Here is a 24,080-nt window from a genome sequence, read left to right as displayed (position 1 = left end):
CTTTACCTTCATTCTTTTTAAAGGATTATTCAGCTCTCGCTGGAATGAAGCTGCTCTTCCTGAAAGGAAGGTCTGAAAGGCAACAGCCAACAAATTTTCATACTTTTCAAGTAGTGTTTTATCTTCAGGAGGATAAATTCGTCTACAATAAAAATCAGATAAACCAACTTGTTTAGAAAAAAAAAAAACTATCACAGCCCAAGAGTTAAGGTCAATTACAACGATAGATAATCCTTGACCATCTACTCTGTGCCAGTCACTTTACTAGGTGCTAGAAAGAAAGATGAATGCAGTTATGAGAAATTCATACATTTTCATCTGTTACCCATACAAAGTTCATCTAGAGAATTATCATTAAACAATGCAGTTCCAAAAGGCAAAGTATAAAGGTTTGGTTGGAGGGAAGTAGCTGAAGAATTGCAATGGGCATATGGGATTAACTTTATGGGATCTTTACGGAAGAGAGTTTAGTTGATAAGAGATACATGTGGTTATCGAAGTGCATATGAATGATCTTTTTGGTGGTGGTGGAATTTGCCCCCGTGGTGGAGAGAAGTGGGTAGAGGTGGGAAAGGAATATGTTCTCATCACTACTGTTGGTGTTTGGGGCAGGAAAGAATGTCTTACCAAGAATGCAAGAAGCTCTCTGACCCCAAATCCTTCTAATTCTGCTGAGTTAGTGTCAAAGCTCAGGAGGAGGGGCAGTATTTCCAAGAACATAAGGAACGTGGGGGTCCCCTCTTCTCCTGTCAGAGTGATACTGTTCTAGTTCAGCCCAGTCCACACCCTTTCTATTGTCTCATTTCTAGTTCCTATGGATATTTTCAATATTTGCCTGGTTCTTGGTATATCTGAATTTAAAACAAAGTATGGCAACCACTTTGAACTGACAGAAAGAATAGCAAGAAACCTGAAACCTGACTTGCTCAAAATAGCACATTATGATTAAACAAGGTCACATGCCAACATCAGGCTTCAAAGACTGCATACAACCCCCCTGAAGGGGGGCTAGCAGGGGCGCTGCCCGCGTCGGGACCCTCTACCTGCTGCTTAGCTTTCCTTTCTGGAAATAAACAAAAAGCACTTTCTCAGAATGAAATAAACAGTGCTTAAAATAAGTCTAAAAGGTTGAAACATGCAGACTAATTATTCAGACACCTCACTTCTCCAATCTATTAAAAAACATGGCAGCACAGTTACCTATAATTCCCCATGTGTCGATTTTCGTGTTCTTCTTTTGAGATCTGCTTTCGTACCTGAGCGAGTCTCTCTTTCTAAAAATGAAGAAGGTTTACAAATAAAACCTGACAAATGAATCACGCGATGCAAATTGTAGGTACGTTGTTAACACTTTCATACCAACTCTTCTTTCCGTCTCTCCAACTGGTGTCTCTGCTGTTCCCAATCCGAGGAACCAGGTAAGAGCCTTTTTATTGAATTTTGACCATAAAGCCTCCTTTGAGCCTCAGCTTTTTGTTTAGCCAAGTTTCTCCTTTTATCACTGGTCCTGAAATATAAAACACCAGACCATGTTCTAGAGTTCAAATAAGCTCTGATTTTATCCCTGTGCACCTGACCTTGGACCACCAGAACTGTGAGAACTCAATTTCCATTGTTTATAACCTATTCAATCTATGGTGTTTTGTCATAGCAGCCCAAACAGACTGAAACAGATAGAATGCTATTTCATAAGCAAATATGAACTATGGGAGCCAGGACCAGGGAAGCAGCAGTGGGATTAGAGAAAAAGGAACAATCTGGAGGGTTGTTTTGGAGGAAGAATGAATGAACTTTGATGATTAATTAGATGTGAGGAGTAACAAAAAGAGATGACTTGACATGACAACAAGATTTCTGATTTTAGTGACTGGATGATGGAGAATATCATTTTTCCAATGATAAATACTAAATTTGGCTGAGTTTTCTTTGTTTAGGGAGAAGAGACATGTAGTTTAGGTAGCTCTTAATTTTTAATTTTTTGATATTCCACTTAATTTAGACCAATCATTTCTCTATATCATACAATTTAAAGGAAGGAGAGAAGACAAAAGGGGAACAGAAATGAAAAGAATCAAGAAGAACAAAGACCGAACAATTGGTAAGAAACAAATTTAAGAGAGGAAGAAAAAGATGAAATGACAGGAAAGAGGAAGGGAGAATTTTAAAAAGGACAGAGAATATTATGATGGGAATGCTGTGGGAGAAATGAACAGAGCTGCATGCACACCCACAGCAAACACGACACTCCCAGACGAGGACACTGACACACACACTGTCCGAGCACACACAAATGAAGGAGAGTAACAGAAACAAGCACGCAGAGAAGTTCCTCGGGACACACTGAGAAACAAAGAAAAGCCAATCATACTGAGACACTTTCTCTAGAGGAATGCTCCCATATTCTGGCCTTTGGGAATACTGCCACCCTAAAAATTGTGTTTTCATTTCTATAAATATAGGTATAAATCAACATTAATGACTCTTAGTCCAAAATAAAATTTAACCAAAGACCAAAAGATCTCCATCTCCATTCACACTGCATTTTAATCAGCATTTTTCCATTCGGCTGTGTCCATACACTGACCTAAGGAGTTCTGTTGACACTTTCTGGAGCCCTTTCTGCTATTCATTACCCTGTGATCCCATCCAAGGGATTTCTTTTTCTAATCAGCTGGTCTCGTATACTCAAGATCCTGTAATATGGAATCACTGAACACTCTGTAAACACACTGTGCTTGCCTCACTTCCTCATCTTCCCACAAGTAGTTACCTTTGAATGACATGTCCGTCCCCCACCCTTGTCTTCCAGCCCAAATTTTATTTAGTGCTGGTTCTAGATATGGCCCTGGGAATACAAAGATGAACATACAGGCCACCCGCCCTCAAGTTGCAGAGTGTAAAGGGGGTGGGGGCGATGACATGTGACTAAATAGGGTACAGTGGGTGTCATTTACAAAGTGATAGTAAAGATGGTGATGGCACAAGGGAGGGAAGTAAGCTACTTTGTCCCAGCAAAGGCTTCAAATAGAAAGTCAGGTTTGATCTAGGTATTTAAGAATGAATTGACAAAAATGTGGTATATACACACAATGGAATATTATTTGGCCTTAAAAAAGGAAGGAAATTCTGACATGCTACAGCATGGATGAACCTTGAAGACATTATGCTAAGTGAAATATGGCAGTCACAAAAGGGCAAATACCATATGATTGTACTTATACTGAGAGGAGTCAAACTCATAGAGACAGATAGTGGGATGGTGGTTGCCAGGGGCTGGTGAGAGGGGAAACTGGGGGTTGTTTAATGGGTACAGAATTTCAGTTTCACATAATGAAAACCGTTCTGGAGAAGAATGGTAATGGTTGTGTAATAATGTGAATGCACTTAATGCTACTGAATTACACACTTAAAAATGGTTAAGATAGTAAATTTTAAGGATATTTTCCCACAATTTTTTTTAATGAGTTGACATTCACCAGAGGGACAAAGCTAAAAGAAAATTTAGTTTTCATTTGTGGGAATACACACAAAACCATGGACATGTGAAGCAGCACCACATAAGAGTTCCCAGAAAAATTAATTCCAAGGCAGGGATAAGAGAACACAAAGTGATTCAGTTGGCAAGAGACGCGAGGGCCAGATCAAAAAGAGTCTTGTGTCTAAAGACCAAAAAAGCCTTGTATGTAATGTTTAAACTTCATCGGATGGTGTGGAAACAACCTGATCAGAATATTTGAGTTTATAAACGTCTCTTTAAATGTTGGCATCCCTCAGGCTCTGCCCTCGCCTCTCCTTACTTCTCAACATATACACTCCAGCTGTGGGTTCTGACCCATTAGATTTAACAGCAATCTGTACATGGATGTCAGTCACACAGATGTCTCTGTCCCCTGGGGCCTGCAGATCGAAGTCTCCACTTAACCATTCTGCCTGGGTATCTCAAAGCACCTCAAAAGTAGTATGTTTAACGCTGCATTATCTCTTCATTTCTGCCTTCCTCCTTCACTTCTAAGGCTTCTTCTCACCTAAAATCTTTATCTAAGTAAATGACATATTGTCATTTACACGGCCCGCAGGGAGCTGCAAATGCATTTTGTTTGACATATTGTCAAACAAAGTCATCCAAGCCAGAAACCTAGAATCAAGGCAGACTTTGAATTCCTAGTACCTACTCTTCTAGTGGTGGGCACTCAAAAACACTTGTTAAATGACTTTCAGGAAACTGCAAAATGGGGTGTAGGTTAGCGCTGAAGGAAAGTGGGCAGCCAGTAAAACAGTCCAGGAGAGAAATGAGAAGTCCTTTAAGTTGAAGAGGAGACTGAGAAATTAAGTGGAAGTCACACATTTGAAGTATTCAGTTGATTCATAATAAAGGGAGGAGTTAGGAATAACTCGCAGCTTTCTGGCTGGCTGTCCCATTAACTGGGAAAGCAAAGAAAGACAGAAAACAAGATTTGGGTGATTATCACTGTATGTATGTTTCCATGAGCATACAGTTTCCCGTTTAATAGTTGAACTACATAAGGAGAGGAACTTTCACTCAATTTTGTACCTTTAGCTTCTAGTATAATATACGCTAAGAGTGTATATTACATATAGAGTTACATTTAGCCCTTGTGGTTTAGAAGAAATTGATGCCCTTAGCAGAAGAAAGGAGAGAAATGCAGCCAGAGAAATATGATTGAAGGAGGAGAAGACTCAACTTTGGTCACACTGAAGTTTAAAGTGCCATCAGGACATCCATCCATCCATTCATTGACTTACTCCCCAACTTGCTAGCTCACTCATCACTCTTTGTTCATTGAGCCCCTGTTAGACCAGAAGCACCTCGAGTACACGGCCCGCAGGGAGCTGCAGATGCAAGCGCAGAGTGCCAGAGTGGGTCAGAGAGGACCGCCAGTCTACACCTCACTTCTTCCGGGTGCAGATTTGGGACTCTTGTGGATTTTCTTCAGACCAAAGGTATCTGTTCACAGAATGAACTCTGGGATATACATGAAGCCATACTCTATGTAAAGCACTGCACTAAGAACTGTGCAGAATGTCAAAGTATATACTCCTTGACTTTAGGGATCTTCAATTAAATTGAAAAGAAAAGTCAGCCATGCCCAAGTCAAATAGCACAGAACTAGAGAGAGTAAACGAAATGATAAGCCATGTACTTGCAAACTACAATTCCTTTTGGAGCTCAAAGAAAGGAAAGACTAATTGGAATAAAAGGTTGGACGATGTTACAGTAAACGATGAGATCTGAGTCACACGCAGTAAGGAAAGGCATTCAGGGCAGGGAAGAGAATAAATCATCAGCGGGAATGCACAAGACATGGGGGAAAATAATGAGATAATCAGCTTAACTAAGATAGTTTGGGTTGGAGAGAAACAAGAAATAAGACGAAAAAGCTAACATTAAGTTACATTATGAAAGGAGCTTAGACCAGGTGTTGGCAATAGAAATCCATTTAGGTTCTTGAGCAGAGAGGTAACACAATGGAAAAAGATCATCCTGATAGTCTGGCTAACATGAATGTAAATACAGAATGTCTGACATTATAGAACAATTTATTCTATCCAAAAGTAAAACAGTTCAAATAAAAATTAACCCAATTTAACCCAATAGTATTTAATAAATAGGCAGGAATTTTCCTACTGTTCTTAGTTCCTGCTTGTGTGTTGCTACAATGTGCCCGTGCCACACCTGGCCAAAGCGAAGTACAAGGCTAACACACACATGCCCAAGAAGCTCTCCACCTGGGTGGAGAGGAAAGGTATATACATAAGACATAAGCTTCATTAGCATATGCTCTAAATGTTAAGAATTGTGCTAAAGTACCCTAGTGGAACAACACTAAGAAAAATAAGGAAGATGAATTCCAACTCTCCCTTAGCTTTAGGTCTAGAAATTTCTCACCATCTAAACTGCATATATCTTACTTTTAAAAAGACCAAAAACACCCATGGATGATGTTCTGAATTGATACTATCATTGACAAAGTCCAAAGACATGAAGAAAAAGGACCACCTATACAGTAATAAAAAATGCAAAAAATGTATAGACAGATGGCTTTAATAATCTAAAATACTTGATACACTTGTGTAAGCTAAATAAACAAAATTTCCCCATTCTATATCTCTTTCCTTTCTACTCATTTCTTTTAGAATAATGGAAATAGCAGTAGAATTTAGGCAAATCATTCTTTGATCACACAAAAGAGGGGACCATATGAAAATTTCTGAGAATTTCATGTGTCAATCTCTTTTTATAATAATGCTTTCACATAAAACTATTTCTCAACCAGGCATCTGCTAAATGCTTGGAAACTTTTCAAATAAATAGTTTGGAAGCATTCCACTTCCCTTTTAGAGTTTTTGAAATGACAATTAGAATCTATCAAAATCATAAAATCCCTGAGCTTAAATGACTTCAGAGGTCCTTTGAGCCAATATCCTAAATGCTATTTGAACACTTATAATGGCAGACAATTCATTACTTCATTAAACAGTTCAGTTAAACAATTTCTTTCACGATGGGCCAAAAACTTTCCCGCAAAATAGCATTTCAAATATTTGACCTCCATGATCATGTACTCTGCAACCAGCCTGGTAATATTTCATTGATCCAGCAATCCCACTTCTGGGTATATATCAAAAGGAGTTGAAATCAGGATTCAAAGAGAGATCTGCACTCTCACATTCACTGCAGCATTATTCACAACAGCCAAGACATGGAAGCAACTTACGTAAATGTTCACCAGTGGATGAATGGATAAAGAAAATGTAATGTATCTATATATGATGGAATAGCATTGAGCCTTAAAAAAGAAGGAAATCTTGTCTATGCTTCTCAGTGGGAAAGTCACCTCTCACTTAACTGCTTCTCTTTTCTGTTTACCCAGGTGGCCGTGATACAGCAGGAAGACTTCTGACTGAAAGGGAGGAAATGCACGTCTGGGGTTCTTTTACTTCCTGGATGATCTCTGTGCTTTAAATTCTTCTTGTGAGGTGAGGAACATAATCTAGCGGGTTTCCTAAGGTATTCCGCAATTTGACTTCACACTCTGTGTTAAGTAATTACACCAAATGCAATTTAACCATATTTACTGTTGGTTCAGATCATTATATGTGGAGAAGGAGAAGCAGAGTTCAGGAGGAGGGGAAAAGACATTTAAAAAGAAAAAGCTAAATGGGTTTGAAGAACAGAGTCAAGAAATTAGAAACACAAAATTCAAAACCTACAAGCCAATTCCATGTACAAATGATTGTTCTATGCCAAATATGGTGGGAAAAACTCCAAAAGAGCAGGAAACACTTTACCTGATATTTAGTAGCTTCAGTGCATTTAGCAGCACTCCCCTTTTTACATCATAATCTATTTTTTGATCAGTACCAAAGCTTGGAGCGCGGTTGATCTGAAATTTACAAAGAAAACAACAAGTAATCAAATGTTGGTGGGTCATTAATATTCAGGACAAATTTGTTAACCTAATGTGGGGCCCCAACCGGTAAAAGGACTCTACAATAAATCACAAAGCTCTATATAGGAGATGGCCTGGGCACCATCGCCACACCTCCCTTCCTCATCACCTTAAGGCAAATCTGTCCTCACTGCCCCTTCCCCCTGCTGCTTTAGTTCAGGATCTTCAGTCAGCACCCCTGCCCTCCCCTCCTTTCCAGTCTCTCCAGTCTACTCCCCCGTGCCCTCTAGGTCTTAAGTGCAGTGAAGCTGAAGTGACTCGTCCTGAGAGAAGGGTTGGAGGACCAGTAATAGTAACAATGATAAATAGAAATGTAACAAAAATTATGCATGTTCCCAATGTGGTGATAATTAGCATACGGAAACTATCACTGCCCTCCTCCCACTGCTCTCAGATCTTCTGGATGAATTACTGCCTAAATATAAATTTTATTTCTTTCTACCTGGATCAAACAGTAATTCGTCAATCTTCATTTTATCTCATTTCATTGACTGTATTACTCAGAGGACACCACTAAAGATGGCTGCAGACCAACCTCTATGAGCTTCTCTGTTTAAGGACTTGTAGAAATAAATGAGGCATTTGTGGTTGTTCTACTTTCCCACATCATTTCCAGGATTTCATTACAATGAAAAATCAGAAGTAACTGCATAGACATCCTGAAATCTAGTACACAATATACTACGACTTCAATAGCCAGAGTATTTTTTTGTCTTTGTTATTGTTGTTGCTGTTATGAAAATGTAATTGTAACAGCAGATGTTTAAGAAAATTACTCAGTTAACTCAACTGGTGAGAACACTGCTGAGTTCAAAACTAGGACCACCAACTAACCCCACACACCATCTCAAAAACATGCATGCTGCTAGTCACAGAAGAAGGTTGTCTTACACAAATCCATCACCACAAGAGATAAGATAATCGACAGCACGCATTTTACAACTGGTAGCTGAAGGAAATACCATATTATACTTAAGAAATCATCTAGGAACACAGACGCCTCTAATTAGGAATGTGGTCCAGGCTCACCGCAGAGAAACCAGTAAACAGAAGGCAAACGAACAACAGGAAGATCACCTGTAACCCCACCACCTAGTGTATTGCTAATCATTCGACAAATGGTGTCCCACACATCTGCTATGCATACATACTTATAATATTCATTTTACCTTCTGAATACATCTCTATGCTAAATGTACTATTTTATAATCCAAGTTCCTCTCTTAATAATGAATCATGAAACTCTTATCACGCCATCATTTTGATGGCTGCATGATACTCCTTTTATAGAAATACTCCAAACTGTATATTTTGAAGAGAGATGTGCCTTACTGTATCATGCCTTTGCTGATTCTGATTTAGAAGGTGATGAACACATTCCCATCCGTGTGACGTGGTCTCAAGGGGAAGAGAATAGCTTGGTAATTGCAAGAACATCCATTTATTCCAGGTAAATTTGAAAAAGGAAGTTTATTAACCTGCTACTTCAAAGTTCCAAGTATTTCCTCTTACAAGTGCAGAGAAAGCATAAAGCAATGTACTTTATAGATGAAAAAGTTTCAACCAGTCAATACTGACTCAAACCTCTGGAATTTGTAATGCAGTTAAAGATAGTTCTGCTGCTATAGGTAACATGATTATAAATAAACCAGGTTTTTATGATCTGATGATTAAGTGGTTCACTGAAATATTTGTATAGAATTCCTTAGCGTTTCATTCCAAAACTGTGGTCTGGAATTCTACCAGACATATCCCTTCTCCAGGATGTTAGTGAGATCTGGTACAACACAATCTCAGACCCTCTCTCTTACCTATTTCAGAGTCTTCACTCTACTATCATACAAAAGAAATTAGTCTATGAAGAAATGTACCTTCACATTAAATAAACTAATATATGGAGAGGCAGAAAAACTTAATTCAATTAAAATTCTGGATTTTTTTAAAAGCCTTATGAGAAAGGTAAAGAATTATAAAAGAACCACCACAAACAGCTGACAGAAGAAACTGGAAATCAGGGTCCCACCCCGTCAAAATTCTACTCTGTAATGTGGATGGATTCTTTGGTTCTCATTTCCTATCCTAATTGTAAAAGACAAAACCCCCAGGTGTTAGTCTTAAAGCACAGCAGCTTGTAAGTGCATGCAAAAATGAAAATTATTCGAAAGAAAATTAAATTAATAAATACTATCTATTAACTGCCCAAATCATAGTTTAATTATCAAAACAGCTTAATCATTTCTTGCACAAATAAGTTTCCATAATAGATTATGTGCCCCTAAATGAATGCTGTTTCCTCTGGCCAGTAAGTTCCCCCCACCCCAACCCCAACTGTCCCTGCCCCCGCCCTTACCCTACTTTCCACAGCCTTAAGTACTCTGCTCAGGTGTTCCCTTTTGTGCAAAGACTGTTTTCTTTTCATCCTGGATCCGGCCCTCCCACTGCCCCTAAGAAGAGTTTTTAAACCCTCAAATATACACATGCACACAGAGAGATTAATCACTGCGTTGTCTGTGCTAACTCCCTGTCCCCGACTTACACTTGTAACTATTACCATAAAACAGAACTGAGTCCCCATTACACCAGGGCAAGTATTGTCTCATTTTTCTTCTATCTCCACCAACCTGGCACATGACTTGTTGAAATTAACTCAAGGATACTTAAAGTGCTGGCATTATATTCACACTCCACTCAGTTTCCATGTTCTTTCCTAAAAATGTTTTCTATGATTGAAAATCTCTGCAATTTTGCCACTACGAATCACTCCCTGCGATTGTTCCAGTTAATATGAAAGTTATCACATTCTCAGAGGCACCGTCTACCTTAGGCCACTTGATGGCGCCAAAAGGTTTTTAACAACGTGTATGAGAACTACTGCGATTGCAGCAGGGAGAAAACACAGACGCAAGATCTAAATAAGATTCTTCTGCTTTGATATAATAAATGCTCATCACCCAAGATGTTGGTTATTGTGGAGTTTCTTAAGTGGTTATGATCGATCTGAAAATGATTTTAAAAATGATCAGAAAATGAAAATAAGTTAATGAAAAATAATGCTATTTAGCTCTTGGCATTGTGGAGCTTTCAGTGGTTCTTACTGATCTGGAAATGATGAGGGAGAGAATAAAGTAGGAAGAAACATGAAAGCAAACAATGGTATTTTGAGCCTTTAAAAATACAGAATTCAACCATTCAGTCAATTCTGATCCAAGCTAATGCAAAGTTCCAGCCGGGCAAGGGCTTTTAAGAATAAGTAAATAAAACATCTCTAAAGCCATCATTCCTTGTTCTCCTTCCAGTCCTGCCTCACGCACTTGCCTCCACTTCTTCCCCAGCCCATCAAGGATAAAAGGCCAAAGCGGGGGGAAGAAAGAATTCAGGTACAAACAGGCAACTAAGAACAGGGAAACAGTAAAGCTAAAGAAGAAAATGTCAGGCTTTAGTAAGATGAGGGGCCCACAGTCCAGAGTCAAGAGCTTTCACATCTAAGGGATGGAGGAGCAAAATGACAAGCAAAATTCTTCACATTTATATTGTTTCTAGGACCCAGGCAGAAGCAAAATATGAACACCTGACAGAACTGTCTTTGACTGGAAATAAAATACACATTATTTGCTCATAGTAGATTAAACACACATATACTCGAAACCAGTAGCCCTCAAATAAGAAAAGTGTTCTTTCCTAAAAACATATTTTGAATGTCTTGATCTCACCTATTGCTCAATTTGCTTTCACAAACCTTGATGTTACAGATGTAACTTCCAACTTCTAAATCATTAACAAAAAAAGAGATAATCAACTTAAAATGAAAGTTGTTGATACCCTCTATTTGTTTGTTATTGATATTTTCTATTGTAACGTGCTCCTTAACATGTAACTAACGCAGTGAGCACTGAGTGTTTAGGTAGGTGCTCATCTCCTGACAAAGTTTCCTACACGCCGAATTTTGTGGCCATGTCACCTCTGACCATGGGGCAATATGATCAGGGAACTGAGGGGGAACAGCTGGGCGGGGTCCTATGGGACCACATGACTGCTAAGGTTTCTTCTGTATATAATATAAATACAAACATGGCTGAAAAGAAAGTGCAAAAATCTTAAACAGAGACCATTTGTATTTCTCCCTTATATCACTCCATATTTTCCAAATGTTAGTGACTTTCTATAACCGAAGAAAAATAATGATGACTGACCATCCCAGGGACTGGCAGCAAACCCAAAGGTACAGATGACAGGCCAGTCATGAGGGGAGCCCGAGGCACAGCATATGGCCTTAAACTAGAATATGACATGCCACCTGGGCTGTGAGGGATCGAATACTGATTAATGAGCCAAATGGAGCCTCTCTCCTCTTGGAGAGTTTGAAGGGGAGGCACACTGAAGCCAGGGGGGGCCACAGTCCTGCAGCCCTGGAACCCACACAGAGGAAAGCCAACAGCCAAGAGTCATGACATGGTAGAGCTGTGAGGCTGAGAAAACAGTGGAGAAAGTAGACAACAGATGAGCAAGAGCAGGTCCAGGCATATGCGCAAAATTCCTGGCCTAGAAATTCACCCAATACTAATCTGGGAGAACTAACATTGAACACACACTGATTCTTGGCACTGCTCTAGTCCTTGCATTTTCATTCGCTTCCTCTCACACACTCCATTCAGGCCTCTTTCCGCTCAATTAATGAAACAACTGTGCCAAGCACACATTTAAAAAACATTTGTTTTAATATACAAGAACAGTGATCACTTGTCTTTCTTCTTAAAGAAAACGCCTTACCTCCAGGAGCCATGGCTTTAGTTTTCTATCCAACAAAATGTCAAACCCCAGGACTTCGAAGCAGACACTTTCACTTCCTGGAGGCTGACCGGGTCTGCACATTCGGTATGCGTGCAGGACATGAGGTTCTGCTACAATCAGAGTCTTTACCACCAATTCCTATAAAGATTGTGATACAAAAATAAAATAAAAAGCCTTATTTCTTTGCATCTCGTTTACATATGTGGAAATAAGGCCTGGACTTCCACACTAGCGCCCTGGCAGGTTCACAACGCTCTCTGGGATCTAACCCCTGCCGCTGCTCTGACTTCGTTTCATCCCTGTCTTCCCCTGCCCACCGCGCTCCAGCCATGCTCGCCTTCTCTGGGCCTCCTGCGCTGGCTGTTCCCTCTTCCTGGAACACTCTTCCCAAGTCTAGCTCCTTGATATGCAGAGAGTCCTTCCCTGACCCGAGTTAAAAGTAGGCCCCCATACAGCATTCCTCAGGGCAACATACACAGCCTAGCACCAGCTGACCTTTTTCCTGTTTTGTTAGAACAGAGTCCTTGTCTGTATTATTTACAAGCCCATTCCTAGTGCTCATGACGGTATTTAGCAGTTAGTAAATGCTCAAAGGCACTTGTGACCAGATAAAAGTTTATAAATGTGGCTTCTATTTGTTAAATAAGTAAGGTAGGATCATAGGCTCCTCTTCTCAGAAACCACACAGAAGGGGAGGGGAGGGGAGGGAAGGAAATTCCAAGAAGAGTAAACTATTTCACAAACAGTATTACAGAACCTCGACCTAGACAAAGGCTGACAGGCCAAGAGGGCACAATCGAGGAGAGCTGGGTTTCCCTGTGCAGACTTGTACCTCACATACATAAAAAGCATTCAGTAAGGATGATTTTTATGAGTGATTATAGTCATTTTTAATCTCCATAGTCTGTTTTTCTATTCATTCCTTATTCATTCTTGACCAGCACAAAAGCACAAATATCTATCTGTTCTTCATAAACGGTATTGATGCATGTTAGTTTTCATATGTAGACAGCTACTTTTTAGAGAAATTACCATCAATAAAGTGGCCATTGGGGAAAAAAAAAGTCCTAAGTTAAATTCATGACATTCGTAAACTATTAAGATAAAAATGTAGGTTCTAACAGAGAAGTGACTTTCCCTAGCATCGTACTAGCATTAGTCTTAGCTGTTCAGCTCCTCCTAACTCAGCTATGTGGGCGAAGTACCGCTTTAAATCAACGTGTAAAGCTAATGGCAACTCGCTTTTCTCTTTGACTGATTCTTTCCGTGGACTCCTCACCAAGGCAACCCAACAGGTTCTACCTTTTCACAAAGACTTCCTTGAAGAATCAAATCCACATAGAAGTGGAAATTTGGGTAAACAGAGGGTATAAAAACTTCCTTCATCTCCTTGAGCTAATCATCAAATGACCCATTCATTAAATTACCCAGGTATCACCAAGTATGCTCTTCCATCAATAAGCTGTGTCCAAAAGTTGTAAAAATGTCACCACTCTGATGCTTCTGACTCACATGGTAGTAAGCTATCATTAAAATTTTTTTTGAATTTCCAAAAAAATTAGCCTTGATAAAATAAATAAACAAATAGCATTTGGGGGGACAAATTTCTTTTTTGGATGTATTTAGTCTCTCAGGAAGACATAACAGAAGTTAACAAGTTGGTGAGAATCTGACCAAATCCAAATGACAAACTTTAAAATTTGATGGAGTCCCTACAGTTTTAAAAATTTTGAATTTGTTGCCAACCTTTCTAAATCAGGAGATGTATGGCCTCTATTGACAAATGAAAAGAGTGAGGCACGCTGGGCCCAAAATACCACATGGTACCAACAGGCTGGTGCTGAGCGGTGTCTATTCCCTTTAGAACCCTTATGCTCTTCAAATTACCACCATCATCCAAAAGGTAAATTATTCTGATTTTCTCAAGAGAACTAAGTTCAACCAACAATGAGCTTTCATGTCCATTTTCCATGATATATTTATTAAAGTATATATCATTTGTCCCAAAAAGAAAGCTAAATCAAATTGTATAGCCCTAATCATGTTAAGTGTGTCAACAGACACACTCCTCTAACTTTGAATACCATTTTAATATTTCTGTTAAGATTAATGAAGGATCTGTTTCACCAAGGTTACCTTCTCATATGTGTTTCCCTTCCTCTCTTTACCCTTACCATTTGGCATTTCATCAGCTGCCATGGCTTTAATTATCAATTGCACCCCATACATACACTCTTAACTGCCTGGCTTTAATTATCAATTGCACCCCATACATACACTCTTAACTGCCTGCTTGACTTTTCTACCTGAGACAGCATTTCAAGTTCAACGTGTCTAAAGAAGAATTCATCACAGCCTCATGGACTTTCAAAAACTTGGTTCAGGTGTCAATGCCTCCAGGCAGCCCTCCTCCTGCCCCCACCGACCCAAAGCTACCATGTGTGGTCTTCCTCTGCGTCCCCACAGAACCCAGTGGATGCCTCTATTTTTGTACTTGCTATGCTGCACTTCATGGACAATTTATGTGTGAGTTTCCCCTACCAAACTCTTAAGTGTTTGAGGCCTGGAGCTGTATTTTATTAATCTTCAAATTATCAGCCAGAGAAAGGCTTATACTATGGGTTCAATAAATGTTTACTGAATGAATGAACGCACTAACAAGTGAATAAGCAGAACTCTTTTCCCTTGTCTGCAAAACTAAGCTCTATAGCTTCTTCTCAAAATAAACTCCTTCCTGTTCTATTTCAGACAATGCCACACTCATTCTGCCTATAATTATTCCTTAAAACTGCAGAGGAATCTCTGAATACTTCTGCCCCCACCCTATTCTGAACATTCAGTTAACCCCAAGGCATATGGCATTGTCACCTCTTTTATTGCGGCTCAGTTTAGGCCATTCTTTCCACCTTCACCACACCCAGGTGCCCTCCCCCACCTCCTTTTGGTCTTCCCTCTAACCCATCCTGCATTCGGGTTCAGATTTGTCTTTTAAATTCACAGTCTTTGGCCTTATTACTCTCCTCTCTCAAATCTCCCTTAAAAACTGAATGAATCCTTACTGCCTACCAACTTCAGCCTTGATTTTCAGACTAAAATTTGGCCTCCACATACCTTTTCAGCCAAAAGTCCTCATGAATCTCCTGTAAGTACCATGTGGCCAGCCTGGACCGCTTTCAGCTATTCGCACACCTCCGTGCCCTCACTTACGCTTTTGCCTCCACTCAGAAGCCCTCCTCTCCCATCCCTCGCAGTAAAAATACTATGTATCTATTGGGGTCCATCACAAATTCCATCTTCTTCAGGAAAACACACTTTACCTGCCCAATCTAATGTAATCTGTTCTTTATCTTAAATGGTTGATGATTCTTTAAATTAATATGAGGAAAGACAGTTAAAATTGTGGCATGGTATAATCTTACTGAAATGTCACTCCAAAACTTGGCAACATCATGTTGATTTGCTTGCAGGAATTCTGTAAACCATCTGATGGAACGTTTGCTACCTTTGTTTTCAGTTTCGTCCCTTTCAAATCGCTCATTGTGCTTGTTCACGGAGTAGTTTGTCAGATGCATGTACAACTGGGTCTGTGATAAGTAAGAACCAAAGTTGTTACCACCTATGAGACTCAGGAATCATGTGGTTTCGTGGAAAAGAAAGCAGCCAAAGAGGAGAGACAAATTAAAAGTTTAAAATATACAGACTGAAAAAAATTAAATAAAATCAAACATATGGTTGAAAAATTAATTAATTAATTATACAGGTTGATAATTTGATGATTACATAGGTAATTTTCAAATTAAATGAAATGGCACATTTTTCTTAAAAAGGTTGTGAATGTAGTCATCTCCAGAGTTACTTTATATACTGTTCAAAATACATCTCCCAGAGAAAGTACTAAAATGATATGGATATACAGGGTAAGCAAGGGAAAATGGGACGACATATTACTAAGCAAGAAAACGTTCTAAGTTTGAAGTTTGTTTTTCTTAGCTGGTTTATTGTTAATGTTTTTCTAAGATTTTTCGTCCTAATTTTTTGGGGGGAAGGAATTTCCTGACAGAGCATTCTACATCTTTGCAAAGAGAATTTTTAAAAATGGAAGCTCAAGTCAGTAGCAGAACCCGAGAGGCAGGGTTACCAAACACAACCTCTGCCCTCCCGTACCGACTGGGCGATCACTTTAACGTGTTAGCAAGACAGAGCGCGCGCAGAGTCAGCACACAGCAGTGCCGCCCGGGGTGTGCCGGGGGCGGAATGACTGCAGTCACTTTATGAAAGTGCTCCATGTTGGGCATCTTGTATCTTAGTCTCTCCATATTCTTATGGTTGTTGTTGTCGTTATCCTCGAATAAACTGAAGAAGTACCCAAAATGTAAAACTTCTCATAATTGTCAATGAATATACATCTAATAGCTCCTTATCAACCTATTATAAACACTCATGAGGTCTATAAACCCCACCCTCAGGCTCCTACTCCCAGAGATCACTTTAGATAGCAGTGTTGCATCACAATGAATACATACTTCAGACACATTCTTATTTTGATTTGTTAATAACTAATGATATTTATATCATATTTTATTTTCACTGCAGTTACTTAAGTCTAGAGTTTTGAAGTCTTTGAAGCAAATGTGCAGAACTGATCACCTGAGTGACATGTTGTTTACTAATCCATAGGCCCACAAGTAATTGGGAATTTTTTTATTTCACTGAACAATATTTCAGGAGCACACACTACTGGCAGGAACTTGTGCTGAGCACTGTGGGTACAAAGGTGGACAAGACAGACGCAATCTCCACCTCCATGAAAATCAGGAAAGGCTTTAAATTAAGTGATATTTAAAAGAAAGAGCATAAACCTCACACTTGTCTAAATTTAAGTGCTTGATTTAAAGAAAAAGGAAATTCATCAAAACAGAACATTTCCTAGTTCCCAAAAGAGAGGTCATTTTTGTTCGGAAAATAATTTTCTGAGAAGCCCTCCATTTGGCAAGAATTTCTTAAACTAAAACCAACAGCAGTAATAAAAACTCTAGGTCTCCTTGAAAACGTGAATCGGAAACGGAACTTCGCATTTGTCTTGAAACACGATCCTTATAAGTAGGATTGGAAATCCCACAATTTCACATCTGCCTGGACATAAATCCCCTTCCAAACAGTTCACTGTCAGCTGGACGTTTGCAAAAGGAGAAGTGATGGCAGCTATGGCTCAAATAGCAACTTGCAACGGATGGAGAGGCTAGAACTACTCTCCACCCACCTTGCAGTGTCTAGACTCAACGCAATGCCTGGCGAGACACGCAAAACTTTTCAAGGATTGGCCAACTGCTACACTGGTAGCAAAAAAATGAACATTTATTATACTTCAGTGTCTGAAATTCTCTGATGATCTCCCTAAATGTAGTTTATCAATATTTAATTCTTATGTAAATACACAGCTCATTACAAAAGGCACACTCGCTATTTCAACAATTGGAAAGAGGAGGAAGAAAAATAACACACAGCAGCCTGTTGTCCAAAAACAACCAACAGGAGCATTTTGGTTTATTTTTTCACCTTTTTTCTTCAACTTAGCTTTTACATAATTGTGATCTCACTTTAGATAAAAGTATGTATTTCACTTTTTAAATTTGTCGTATCTTCAGATAGGAATCTGATCATGAAATTTTAGAGATATATGAGGAACACATCCTTTTTCATCCAGGTGAAAAACAAAGCCAGGAGATTCTGTGACTCGGGTGCACTTGGCAAAGTGAGACCGTGAGACTCCCAGCCTTTCAGTGTGATTCCCTAACCCCGTGTCCTTAAGCAAATCACATACATGTAGACTAAATCCCTTTCATCACCTAAATTCCGTGTCTTACCCTTTCCTATCCTGTTCCTTACTCTTTCCTCTCAAAACGTGACCATCTGCCTCACAGGTGTTTAATGCTGTCTCACCCACTCCAATTATTTCAATTATAATCTATGAGCTGACAAGCCCCAAACTGTGCCTGCAGCTCAGCTCCTTCGTCTGAACTTTAGACCTAGACTATGTATCCAAAAGCCTGGAATGTAGATCCATTTGGACACTTGGAAGCCACATGGGCGTCTCAAACCAAACACATCAACTTTCTGCAAAACTTTTCAAAGTTCCTGTACTCCCCAGCACGGGGAATACCGCCCACCACCCCCCGCCCAACTGCCTGTGCCAAACGTCTTGAGTTTTACATTTAATTTCTCTCTTTCCCTCTTCTACAAAACAACCTGTCAGGATATCACCGTTCTCCATGTCATGGTAAACATATCTTAAATCTGTGTTCTCATTCTTAGTCCAGGCCTGCTGCTATCACTTCAAATTGAGCCATCTTTCCTCTCACACGTGGTTAGGCTAGAACACAGCTGCTTGTCTCCCTCATTCTCATCTCCCCCATCCAGCTACACCCTCGTCTGACACTCCCTACACTGCAGACCAAGTGACCTTTTTAGGACAAAAATCTCTTTCCTTCTTTCCCTTGTTCAAAATCCCTTCTTAAGTTAAATTCAAAAATCCTAGACATGGTCTATGAAGCACGCCACAGAGATCTGGTCCCTAGACTCTCCATCCTGACCCCTGAAAACTCACCCCTTCGTAGTCCATACTTTAGCCATATTGAACGTGTCCGCCCTCTCCAGACATACCAAATGCCCTCTGACCTCCGGGCCACTCTTCTGCCTATAGTGCCACCCCACCCCACCCCTCACCTAGCTAACCCCTCATTATTCAGATTCCACTCTATAAACTCCCTCTCCAACTTTTATCTCCAACTGAGTTAGATGCCCCTGCTGGGCACTGCCATGGCAGCCTCAGTTTCTTAGACCATTACAGCAGCTACCACTGGGTATTTTAATTGCTTATTTTATTTTCTGCCTCCCCACCAGACTGCTGCTTTTGTGAGGTCAAGTAATATGTCTGTCTTGGTCACTGCTTTTCAAAACCCAGCACAATGCCTAGAACCCAGTAGAGCTCAAACACTGCTTGGAGTTGAGATGTCTCCACATCTTGTGACTTTTAAAGACATGGTGCTTCCTTTCACCTTATTTACAAAACTTTGACAGTTCCTTTATTCTTCCTTTGCCAGGCTTACATTTTTTAGTTAACTGAACCCAGCAACATTTATGATCAGTCATTATTTAATTTCAGAAATATGACCACTCAATGCAGTTAATTATGTGCATAATATTGGAGACGAATAATAAACCAGGCCTTTGACAAAATGGGAAACAATCCTAATTAATTGTAATTTTTACTATAGTTAGTAAATCCAAAAATAGAGTTAAAGGGTATTTAAACTTTTAAGTATGGATAATAAACCACAGTTTGTGTTTTTTAAGCTATAAATTGCAGTTATGATTTTCATGATAAATTATAGCTTGATCGTCATAACATATATGACTTTCATCAATATGTTAAGGCTGCACAAAGGTAACCTTAATGGAAAAATACAAAAATCTCCATTTAATAGAGTCAAAAACACACACCAAAAATGCAAATTTATGTCTCTACTTCACAATTGGTCGATGTAAATTTACAATCTTCCATTTTGTTCCAACAAAAATTAGTAACTCTACTTTCTGATAAGTTTTGCTCTCTCTGTTCCATGTACTTTCTATCACATTCTGTACATTTAAATGATACTTTTTATACAAAGCCTGCTCCAATACCACCTCTGCCATGAGGAGTCGAACACAAACTATGCTTACACTGTTCCATAACCTTTACCTGCACTTCTCAATGGCGTATTCTTTTTAGGTTCTATTTCTGTATAAGTCATTTCTATCCAGGACCACTACGTGCACATACGTACTCAGAAACCCATCCCTGTGCTGCAGCTCCTAGAGGGGGTGCCTTTTCCTAAGTAACCTGCCTGGAGCAGCAGACACTTTTTTTTTCTAATTTTCACAAAGTTCTCTATAAATTAGAGGCAGCCTTGTTTATGTATACCAGTCTTCTAGACTATAAAAACCTGAGAAGAGGAATTTTGTTCTTTTAACGTTTATAGACAACGGGTGTTTTTTAACAATAGATGTTGAACAGATGGATAAAACCATAGGTTCCGTCTCGTATCACTTACCAAATTGGACTCATTCGGTGGAATGTACTTCTCGGTTCCCATTCGCACGAGTCCATCATGGTAGAGAAAAATTTTTAGTGGGTCACACGATGTTACCAGAATATAAATCCGTAAATCAAACTTGTAACCTTCCATTAGGAAAGGCTTTTCTATGTATTCTTGAACAATCAAATGATCCTGAGATGGAAGTTTGTCACCATTTCTTATCAAAGAAATCCTAAGTTTAAAGAAAAGATTAAAAGAATAATTGGATATGAGTCAAGACGTTTGCAAAGTTATAGACGATACTCAAGAGGAAATTAGTGGAGTGGGGAACTCCAAGGTCTGTCCCACCACACACACACATAAATATAGTACGAAAATACTGTTAGAAAGCAACTTTTTTGGAACCCTGGGAACTAACCAGAAGCTTGTACCAACCAGGAAACACGTAACAAAAAACAAAACAAAAACAAAAACAGCTGAATCTGTGTAAAAGAGTTACATGGCATTTGAATTTACTCTGGAATCACTCCCCAACCCCCAGCTCAGCAGTGGCCTTGAGCAACAGCCACGTTCCCAGTACAGTTCCTGGTTCTAAAAGGAGCAGAACAGACCTATTATTGTGGTTGTTTTGTTCGTTTGTCTGTTTGTCTAAATCAGTTTGGTGGCTCCGCAGAGGATCTCAAAGGGCTTGCTTTTATCTTGTCTAAGTGGGAATCCTCCCAGTGCTGAGGCAGCTACTTGGGGAACAAATGTTGAAAACATTTAAAGATAAATGTATTAGTCCCTGCTGCCTGGGGCAACAAATAACAGTTGGGGAAAACAACAGACTAACTGCAGTGATTGCGATGAAAGACTGAGGAATGAGAATTTGGGGGGGAATAAGGGTTTTGATAATCCCTGACATGTTTCTGAGAATCTAGAAGGCCATATGCATGCCCACAACTAAGTGCATGCTAAGGAAAGGGCTGAGAAGCGCCTTGGTTAACCTTCAGGTTCTGCACAAGCAGGAAGTAAAGGCTAAGGCAGAGTTGTAAATTGCCTAGTTGAGTGTTGAAAGCATGCTCCAATACATACACACATACACACACACACACACACACACACACACACACACACACACACATTACACACCATCTGCAAGGACTGGGGGATATTGGGGGGCAAGGTCCAAGTTCTTAAGGAAATTTCCATCCAGTTACTAGCTGACCACTGATCTAACAAAACAGGAACTTCAGAGGCCACACATAACAAAAAATACAGACTTCACAAAATTATTTCAGAAAGGTCACTAAGCAAATAAACAACTAGAATAGCAGCAAAAAAATCCTTCAGAGGAGGGAGAATATAATCATCAGAGCTGCTACATTAAAATATTCAAAGTGTCCAATTTTCAAATATTATGAGTCATGCAAAGAAAAAAAAAGTATGGCCCATACATAGAAAAATTATCAATGAACAGAAACTATACCTGAAGAAGCCCACACAGTTGGCTTCCTAGACAAACCAACTACTTAAAACAACTATTTTAATTTTGTTCAAAGAACTAAAGAAAATAATGTCAAAGAACTGAAGGAAACCATGGGAATAGTATCTCACCAAACAGAGAATATCAATAGAGATACAGGTAATTTTTTAAAGGTGGTGAGTAGGGGGTACCAAAGAGAAATTCTGAAGGTGCAAAGCCTTAGTGAAACAAAAAAATTCATTAGAGGAGCTAAACAGATGATTTGGGAAGGCAGAAAAAGAATCAGTGAACTTGAAGATAAATCAATTGACATTTGCCTGAGGAACAGAAAGAAAAAAGAATAAAGAAAAATGAACAGAGTTTAAAAGTCCTGTGGGACAACATCAATATATATCAACACAGCCATAATGAGAGTCTCAGAAGGAGAAAAGAAAAAGGAGTTGAAAGACTATTTAAAGAATTAATGGCTGAAAATCTCCCAGTTTGGTTTAAAATATTAACCTACACATCCAAGAAGGCTAATAAGTGCCAAGTAAGATAAACTCAAAGTAGCCACAATAAGACTCATTCTAACCAAACTATCAAAAGTCAACACCAAGAGAAAATCTTAAAAGTAGCAAGACTGAAGCCACTCATCACACCCAACTCATCCTCATTAAGAAAAAGAGCTAATTTCTCATCAGAAATAATGGAGGACAGAAGACAGTATTTTTTATAATGTATACAGATGTAATTTGTGACAAAAACAACAGAAGGGGGCAGAGCTATATAGAAGTAAAGTTGTTGGGTTTTTTGTTTACTATTAAAACTAATGATACTAATCCAAACTAGGTTGTTATAAATTGAGATTCTAATTGCAACTCCAGGGCAACCATTTAAAAAAATAACTCAAAAAATACATAGTAAAATAAACAACAATGAAATTAAACATGGTACACTAGAAAATATACACGTAATACAAAAGATGGCAGAAATGGAGGAACTAAGCTACAAAAACTAAGATGTATAGAAAACATATTAGCAAAATGGTAAGTCTTTCCTTATCAATAATTACATTAAATACAAATGGATTAACTCTTCAATTAAAAGACAAGGTTTGGCAGAATGTATTTTTAAAAAAAAAAGTATGACCTAACTGTATGCTGTCCATAAAAGCCACACTTCATATTCAAAGACTTGAATAGGCTGAAAGTGAACAGACAGAAAAGCTATTCCATGCAAACAGTAGCCAAGAGAGAACTGAAGTGGCTACACTAGCATCAGACAAAACACACTTTAAGACAAAAGTATTATGACAGACAAAAAAATCTAATGATTTTTGAAAGTCATGCATCAAAAAGATATAATAACAATAAACACATGCACCTCACAACGGAGCTCCAAAATACATAAAGCAAAAACTGATAAAGCTGAAGGCAGAGATAGTCAGTTCAATAATTGCAGCTAGAGTCTTCAATACCCCACTCTCAGTAATGGATAGAACAATTAAACAGAAGGTCAGCAGGGAAATAAGTGTATTCTACAGGTGAGAAGCATGTCCTTTACCTAAGTGCTACTGCATTACATCAGCTAAACGCTGGCAGCACAGTTTGCACAGTATGCTTTTTCAGCTATTTTTAATACTGTAGCCAATTCAGATTATTAGTTATTTACCATGTGTTAACATTTAATAAATATATATAATTTTTAACATTAATTTTTAATATTAATATTGAGAAAACATAAACTCCAATTATCCCCACCAAGAATTTTACCTTGATACTAACATATAGTGAAATAAATTTACATTAAACAATTAATATAAAAATTTCCACTAAAAAGATTTCCACTACTACATGTTGTTAATTTTCCAATTACTAAACCACAGTTAAAAACAACGTTTGATTAAATGATTAAATTATGATTAAGAGTTAAAAGAAAATTTGTTTAGTAATACTTTACCTGGCAGCTACATTTCCAAATGTCTTTTCCCCACAACATTCTAAATCAAAGGTTAAAATGACTCATGTGTTTTTATTAAAAGCAGCCTTAGACACATTTTCTTTGAAAAAGTACATTGCAGAAAACTAACATAAAAAAGCAAAGGAAACAGGAATATTAAGTCATATAATCTAGTCTCAACTAACATGTCTAGTTCTCAGGACTTTAGCCTAAAATGTGTTCTATTCATTTTCAACCCAGGTCACGGCTACATAAAGAAAAAAATTATTTGGAAAGCAAAGAAAATAAATTTTTGCTTTAAGAATGTTTTAAGATGAAAACAATAACTGCCTTTCC

The 24,080-nt window shown here is 38.7% G+C and overlaps 1 protein-coding gene across 6 annotated transcripts in view; it reads right to left on the bottom strand.

The window, feature by feature from the left end:
* TTLL7 (tubulin tyrosine ligase like 7) overlaps positions 1-24,080 on the bottom strand; it is a 138,636-nt gene that overhangs the window by 58,242 nt on the left and 56,314 nt on the right. For 5 of the 6 annotated variants that reach the window (XM_072974105.1, XM_072974107.1, XM_072974108.1 and 2 more), the window contains 7 exons: positions 20,354-20,570; positions 15,680-15,844; positions 12,240-12,398; positions 7,312-7,406; positions 1,360-1,507; positions 1,201-1,274; positions 7-142 (listed from right to left, as the gene is read on the bottom strand). In XM_072974105.1, the coding sequence (XP_072830206.1) occupies positions 7-142; positions 1,201-1,274; positions 1,360-1,507; positions 7,312-7,406; positions 12,240-12,398; positions 15,680-15,844; positions 20,354-20,570 (994 nt within the window). The remainder of the gene's footprint in view (positions 1-6; positions 143-1,200; positions 1,275-1,359; positions 1,508-7,311; positions 7,407-12,239; positions 12,399-15,679; positions 15,845-20,353; positions 20,571-24,080) is intronic. The other variant, XM_072974109.1, reaches the window with a different exon arrangement.

This window comes from Vicugna pacos, chromosome 13 (genome assembly GCF_048564905.1).
Source record: "Vicugna pacos chromosome 13, VicPac4, whole genome shotgun sequence".
Classification (NCBI taxonomy): Eukaryota; Metazoa; Chordata; class Mammalia; order Artiodactyla; family Camelidae; genus Vicugna; species Vicugna pacos.
Note: the sequence above shows the minus strand (reverse complement) of the source record. Positions and strands in the feature narration are given on the sequence as shown.